Consider the following 8,066-nt stretch of genomic DNA (forward strand, 5'->3'; position numbering starts at 1 on the left):
AACCCCTGCTTTTTGTTGATAGAAATCTCCTTCAAACTCAAAAATAGTGGATTCTACACACGTCTTTATAAGCTCACAAAACTTATTAATATGAATAGGTGGCGTGAATTTTCCTTCTTCGGCAATTTTGACCAAATTAGCTAGAACAAAATCAAGAGGCACATTAGTGAATAAGGAGACGATGTCCAGACTATACATAATTCCATCCAAATTTTTACCCCTAATTCTATCAATGAAATCAAGATTATGTTTAAGATGGGAGCTAGATATATTACCCACTAAGTCACCCAAAACCTCTGCCAACCAAGAGGTCAAATCAGCCTGAGGAGTATTGCAGTTTGCTACAATGGGCCTCAAAGGGATGCCCTCCTTGTGGATTTTTGGAAGACCATAAAAATAACTAAACGAGGGTAGTTTTCTTGTCAATTTACTGAGAATAACCTCTTTAATTTCTCTGGTAACGTTACCTTTTATAATGTCCTTAATTTTCTTGTTAAACGTGGACTGAATGTCAGAAATGGACGGAGCTACAGAAATCTTGTTGTAAGTATTAGCGTCGCTGAGCAATCTAACAGCCTTAATAAGGTAATCTGTCCTACTCATAACCACCACACATCCCCCCTTGTCGGCCTTAGATATTTTAACATAACCACCACACATCCCCCCTTGTCGGCCTTAGATATTTTAAAATATCTAAGGCCGACAAGGGGGGATGTGTTTTTATTTTGCATATATATATGTATATATATATATTATATATATATATATAATATATATATATATATATATATATATATATAGATATATATATATATTAGTATATCTATATATATTTTTATATATAGTATATATAATATAATATATGTTTATATTTAATATATATATTATACTAGTACTGGTAATCTTCTTAGGCACGAAGATATAGTAATTCAGTTGTATTCCACATAGGAAAATGAAAAAAGGTATATCTCAGAAAATGCCCAACAGTTTCGTCCTCCAATGGACCTCTTCTTGGAGCGTTTAATAAACGCTCCAAGAAGAGGTCCATTGGAGGACGAAACTGTTGGGCATTTTCTGAGATATACCTTTTTTCATTTTCCTATGTGGAATACAACTGAATTACTATATCTTCGTGCCTAAGAAGATTACCAGTACTATAAGATGTCCACGCGAATTCTTCAAGCTTTTCTTAATCTGTATCCACGTTGCCGACAACTAGTGTTTGACTTCAAGAAGGCCCTAATTAAGGCTCACAAAGTAAAATTACAATGGATATTCCTTAGGGAATGTAAAGCGGAATGCGTGATGCCCCGTTCGTTGATGACGTCTGCAATGAGAAGAGGAGTGTTTACTTTTGGCAATTTGGAAAACATGATTTTGAATTTACACATCGATAACGCGAAGAAAGAAAAATGGAAGCATTTTGCTCAGTCTGTACAACTACGTGGTCAGTTTTTAAGAGACATTCCTATGGACTGGCAAGCGAGGTTATTGGATTATGTCTACAATCAACTACGACGTCAGATCACAGTGCATAAGAGGAGGCTTGATAATAAATTAAGATTTCTCATATCGAAGTCTGATTGGAAAACATATGGGAAAAATACAACTACCTTAATCTGTCGTCCAAAGTTTTAAGTGAAAATGAGAAGTGTGTATTAGAACTGGGACTGAAATTCAATAATTCAACGAGAAAACCTGATATAGTGGAAATCAGCAAACAGTTTATTATCAAAGAGAAATGCTATACTGATAAACCGGATATATTGAATGCACTAAATTTGGCCAGAGGTGTTGTGTATGGTGCATACTCAGTACATTGTACTTTAACTTCTTTCCGAAACGTCTGAATAAGGCTTTGGACTCACTCAGAAAAGACAAAGATATCCACATAACCAGGGCAGATAAAGCTAATGTTGTTGTTGTTTTGGATCGAGGAGACTATGTTGATAAAATGAACATTCTGTTAAATGACCAAGATACGTATGAACATTTGATTTCTAATCCTTGTGAGCGAGTAAATGCCCAGTTTCATAAAAGATTGAGAAAGATATTTGGGAACAATCAATATATGGTTAGTACGTTTACTACTGTAAATGCTAGACTTCCCTATTTGTATGGTACAGTTAAAACCCATAAGGAAGGACAACCATTACGTCCTATAATTAGTACTATTGGTTCAGTGTCTTACAAACTTTCTAAATTCTTAGTAACATTATTGCAACCACTTGTAGGTACAATATCTAATTCGCATGTTGAAAATAATTTAGATTTTGTAAACAGAATAATCGGGAAAGCTCCAAAAGATGATGAAATAATGGTAAGCTTTGATGTTAAAAGTCTGTTCACCTGTGTACCTGTCAACGACGTCTTAGAATTTTTAAATAGCGAACTAAATAAACATGTCAGTGCTTTGCCTAATCACGTAATTTTAGAACTAATTAGACTGTGCGTGGTTGACACTTGTTTTATTTTTAATGGCAAATTTTACCGACAAAAATTTGGAATGCAGATGGGTAATTGCTTGTCCCCAGTATTATCAAATATTTACATGGAATTTTATGAATCTAGAATAGCTAATTCAATTATGGCAGATATTGTTTTCTGGGTTAGATATGTTGACGATGTATTTGCGGTACTGAAAACTTCTATTGACATTCAGAAGATTTTAAGAGACCTCAATAATTTAGTCCCCTCTATAACTTTTACGGTTGACGAAGAAGACAATGGTGTTATCTCATTTTTGGATGTTACAGTTGTGAGGTCAGTTGTAAGTTCTAGCTACAAGTTTAAAATATACAGAAAACCTACTAATAACAATCTTATTATTAGCAATTACTCCTCACACAAAGTAGAAGTAAAACTCTCAGCATTAAGATCAATGTTTCTTAGAGCTCTTAATATCTGCAGTCCGGAATTTATCAATGAGGAACTAGAATTTATATATCAAGTTGGTATTGAAAATAATTTTAAATTGGAAGATATTGATTACAGTCTAAAGTTAGCACGAAAAACATTTTATTCATATGAGGAGAAAAACAGAAAACTGGATTTTATATGTTTCCCATACCATCCCACATTAGAATCTATAGTCTACCCCCTAAAGTTACTTGGTTTTAGTACAACTTTTTCATATCCTAGCACCATTGGAAAAACTTTAATTCATAATAGTCCGGAGAACAATGAAGGAGTCATATATAAGATCCCATGCAAGTGCGGTAGTTTTTATATAGGACAATCTGGGAAGACACTCGAAAAACGCATTTTAAATCATAAATATAATATACGAACAAATAATACGAGCAATGCTTTATGTGTTCATAGTAGTTTATGTAATGCACGATTGACTGGCTCGGGTCAAAGATTTTGTTTAAGAGCACAGGTTTTATTGAAAGAAATTTGATAGAAACAGCTTGCATTGTTCACAGCAAAGGAAAAAATTTTAATTTATCGCCTGGTTTGTATAAATTAGATCCTTTTATCTTACATGTCATGAAACGTCAGTACAAATTGGATAATGTTATCCATTAACTATCATATAGTATAGGCTTGTTAATATGTACTGTATGTTATGCTGTTTCAAATGGATGTATTACCTCGTTAGATATTTTGGTATTTTTCATTTGCTCAACTGCTATTCTTGTTTTTATTGTTATTTTACTGCTGAATAGTTTGTAGCTCAAACTGCTAGTTTTTGGTAACTGTATGTTTAAAAACATTTTAGGCCTTTCTTGGCCGCATGCACTGTAAACTTTATCTCTTTCCTTAATAAACGCTCCAAGAAGAGGTCCATTGGAGGACGAAACTGTTGGGCATTTTCTGAGATATACCTTTTTTCATTTTCCTATGTGGAATACAACTGATATATATATATATATATATATATATATATATATATATATATATATATATATATATATATATATATGACACTGTAAAGCTTTAATACAACCTCTGCTAATGTATAATAATTTCATTGACTCCCTTCTTTTAGATATGAGTTCAGAGACCGTACTACCCTGTTGCTGCGTCTGTGACGTCAACTACAGCGACGACCGAATACCCAGGAGCCTCAAGTGTGGGCACTCCCTGTGCTCGCCCTGCGTGGATGCCCTCATCCCCATCAGCAAGACCTGCCCAGAATGCCGCACGAACTTCAGTGAGAGGAACTCCTCAGAGTTGCCCGTCAACCATTCCGTTTTGAGACTATCCCGCCTCCTCACCGGCCGGATGGGCGATGCCCAAGTATTGCCCACACTGAAGTTCCCGCTGACTGTCCCGCTGGCGGTGCCCCAGCAGAACGAAGGAGAGTGCCCGAGGCACGGCTGCCCGCTGTTCTTCGTGTGCTTCAGCTGCGCTGTCCTGGTCTGTCGAGAGTGCCTGTCTGTCGACCACCCAGACCCGCCCACCGGTTGCTGCTTCCTGCTGGCCATTGACGAAGCAGTCTGCAGGGTAAGAGAAAGCCACAATGCCATCTTGAAGAAGTACCTTCGAGTGGCTGTAGAGGTCAAGAGAGAGTTGGAAATTGTCAAGCAGTTACTCGACCTCACACTCAAGTACTGCGAGACTACTTCGAGGGCCCTCCAGCCCAGCGGCGGAGAAAACTCGGAAAACCTACAGGAGTTTTCAGACCAAAGGGAGACCATCTTGACCAGGCTTGCCAGGATAACCGAACTCCTCAAGTCTCTCAGGGGCATCAAGGATACCATAAGGAAAGCGCCGTCTCCCCAGGACGTCCTGATGTTGATGAAGGAGTCGGGTTTCCACCAGAATGCCTTCGAGCTCTTCATGGAAGAGGACAGACAGAGGAAATGTCAGGACATCACGAAGATCATATCCTCTGTGAAGAAGGTGAGGCTTTCTAAGGGTCAGTTATCGTGCTTTTTATTCATTTTTTGCTGGTACAATCACAAACATTTCGGTAGACTGAACTCAAATGAAAGGTGGCACTGACTTGAACAGCCACCATGTTCTAGTCACAGTTACGATGAAAAACAAAAGAAAGTGGTTGAAATAAGGGTTGTAACAGATAGAAGCTTACACGTAAAATAAGTAGAAGAATGAAGAAGTAAGACTACAATGCAAATATAGCATCGTGAAATATTTTAGGAGGATGTGAGCAAAAAATTTAGTAAGTTTTCATAGGATATATTCGATGTTATCGGACCAACTGTTGATTTCACTTAAATCCAGTGCTGATTCTCACATTTTTCTCGCTGATTAACAGCGCTGATTCTCATGTTCGTTTCTCTCAGGACTTGAAGAGACTGCTGACGAGTGAAAAAGCAGTTTATGCCGTTGCAGAAGAGGGCGGCTTATCCAGATGGGCGCCACTCGCGCCCAGAAACGGGCGCATTCATCTGTATTCTCTGAGAGACAGTTCACCTCCAGATGACGGCGTCGAGATACCGGTAAGTCGGTTCTTTAGTATTGGTTCTCGTGGGGGGAAAATTAAGTTGCTTTCGATATAACTAAAAACTGCGGAAGCATTTCGAAAATTTTTCCGTTGCGTCTTATTTAAGTAGGACTGGTTAGGCTTTAACGCAAGGAGTAGACGGCATTTATAGGCCTACTTAAGGAAGCTTGTCACATAAGCGTTCGGTTTTCGTTGGTAAAATTAGACTAAAAAAAGATAGTTCAGAATATATTTCTTTTAGCATAACTGAAAGTCTGTCCGTAGACTTATCTAATCTCTGTTTACCCATACTACGTTATCTTGTCTTTCAGTGTTAGTAGCTGTGCAATAACTTAGAAATGAAAGCTATGAACGCCGTCCCTATGACATGCATAGTATCCTTATCAGCCTATCTGTAACTCTTTTCGCTTACTCGGGGAGTAAGCCTAAAAACTACCTTGTTCTTGTTGATGTTTTTGTTCTTCTTGTTAGGGGGTTAGGAAAGGTCTATGGAAAAGCCTAAAAAGGTCTGAAAAATGTGTTTCCCGTTGAGTTAAAGATACAGGAATTTTAGGACACGATATCTATAATTTATTAGAATGAAATGTAAAAAATAAATAATTTGCATGTTAGACTATACAGAACAATTATTTCTAATAAAATATAACGTATTTATTTCAATGTTCGTTGGTGAAACGTCGCGCTATTTGACCGTGGATTTTAGCTTGCGCCGCGAGTAAGCTTGAGGTCCGATCACGCCTTGTTTTTATTGTGCTTGCAAACTAAGTGTGATAGCACCCATACGTAAGTTTAGAAACATTCACTTGAAATAGGAAATGCATAAATATTACTAATGTCAAATTACCGTAGGTATTTTGTTCACAAGAATACGAGAAAGTTATAGTTTTACAAACACTTTTGTTGGATGGGACTAGTTGTCTTTGGGTCGAAATCTTCTGTGATTAAAGTTTTTTTAATTTAAAATAGATTTTGATACAAATGAAAGTCTTCTAAATGTCATTACCTATGCGTATATATGAACAAAACGCAAATAATCAACATTAATTGAAAAATCCAACAGTTACCAGCAGTTCAAAGCAATAAAAAGTATCTTAATTTGTTTCATCTCTAGTCCCATTCGTATATGGTATGATCTGGTATATCATGCTATGGAACCACCTTTTTTTACTCCCTACTTTATTTAATTTTCCTAATACTTTTTGAATTTATTGAACTATCTTTTATACTTGAAAACACATAAGAACCATCCATTTGAAATAAATGAACGTTTTGAAATTGCTTAGTAAACTTATGAATCATTGTGGAATTCGATCGACGTTCGAGATATTGAAGCACTACTTAGGTAGGAATATAAAGGAAATATTTTTTTATATATATTTCCCGCTGCAGTACGACTTGATGCGCGAGCTGTTGCCCAAGGCGTCCCCGTCGGTGTTCCTGAAGACGGAACTCGGAGGCAGCAAGACGAAAGGCTACGTCTACGTCCGAATGTTCGGGGACACGCCCAGGAGCCGGCAGACGATCCTTCTTTGCTCTGGGGAGAAAGGCCCCTCGTACAGAAACACCCGCTTCTACGGGAAGGTCACAGGCTACGCAGATTCGGAAATCCTGCAGGGCGGCGATTACGAGAACGACGACGGCACCGGTGGACGTGGCGTCGTCGAGGGGATCGTCTCCGGCGATCCGTACCGACGCGACGTCGAGGCCGGGCTGTTCACGGGTTTCCCGGAGAGGGAGCCGTGGCGCCTGGGGGGATTCGGGATATACCTCGACGGAGTTCGCGGGGTGAAGGACGCCTGCGCCCACGGCGTCGTCGAGGAAGGGTTAGACGTCGTGAAAAAAGCGGCGGACGTTCTGTCCTCCGCGAGGGACGTGACGGTTGTGGATTGTGGGCTTGTTATACCGTTGTAGTCTTGTATAGAGCTTCGGTAGGTTCAGTCAGCAAAGCCTAATTTAGTATCAGGTATCGATGTTCCTTTTTTTCCGGGAGAGATTTTAAAAGTTAGGCCTAGTCTTACACCTTCTTTTATACTATCATCACCTAAATACTATATACTATATACATATACTCTATACTATATATATATATATATATATATATATATATATATATATATATCTATATATATATTATATATGAGATATCAAGAGCTAGAACAGCTTTACAAAGATGCAATTGACCTATATGCGTTTCTCATTTAACAGGTATTGATAGATATTAGTTAGAATTTAGTAAGAACCCAATTACACTCAAAAGCAATTTTACCTTCTGTTTATTATTAGTCATAAGCTTCATTCTTTACCTCCCAGAGGACAATTTGTAATTCAAGGGAAAGAGCAGGTGTGAATAAAGTCAGAATGAATATATGTATTTGATGATTATTATGAATAACCTTGGATTACCACATTCGAATTCAGTTAACGCCAACGTCCTATGTGTACATCTTACGACGATAGGCCGGCAATTTGTGAAGCGTATAATGCATTAAAGGAATTGTTGATCTACTTAACCTTTCTCAAAGGATTCTTCTCTCCTCAAGCATTGCCTTTTCGTTTGTTCTGAGACTATTTGTGAACCGTCTACAGACACTGTTTTGTCTTGTGGCTTACAAACGCTGTGTTGTCATTAGCTTGATTGAATTCCTTTCCT

General features: G+C 37.9%; 1 protein-coding gene across 1 annotated transcript; it reads left to right on the top strand.

Moving 5' to 3' along the window:
* The first annotated feature begins 509 nt into the window (after positions 1–509).
* Positions 510–7,472, top strand: LOC135202489 (E3 ubiquitin-protein ligase TRIM65-like). Its single transcript, XM_064231943.1, has 4 exons — positions 510–543; positions 3,995–4,851; positions 5,256–5,411; positions 6,806–7,472. Exons 2-4 carry the CDS (start codon positions 3,997–3,999, stop codon positions 7,325–7,327), a joined length of 1,533 nt encoding a protein of 510 aa, XP_064088013.1. The 5' UTR covers positions 510–543; positions 3,995–3,996; the 3' UTR covers positions 7,328–7,472.
* Positions 7,473–8,066: the final 594 nt, after the last annotated feature.

This window comes from Macrobrachium nipponense, chromosome 11, assembly GCF_015104395.2.
Source record: "Macrobrachium nipponense isolate FS-2020 chromosome 11, ASM1510439v2, whole genome shotgun sequence".
Lineage (NCBI taxonomy): Eukaryota > Metazoa > Arthropoda > Malacostraca > Decapoda > Palaemonidae > Macrobrachium > Macrobrachium nipponense.

What these genes read in the sequence shown, in the direction of transcription:
- LOC135202489 (XM_064231943.1), top strand. Translation starts at nt 3,997, where the DNA reads ATGAGTTCAGAGACCGTACTACCCTGTTGCTGCGTCTGTGACGTCAAC. An exon ending in TCATATCCTCTGTGAAGAAG is followed by an intron (nt 4,852 to 5,255) that starts GTGAGGCTTTCT and finishes CGTTTCTCTCAG; the next exon opens with GACTTGAAGAGACTGCTGAC. An exon ending in ATGACGGCGTCGAGATACCG is followed by an intron (nt 5,412 to 6,805) that starts GTAAGTCGGTTC and finishes TTCCCGCTGCAG; the next exon opens with TACGACTTGATGCGCGAGCT.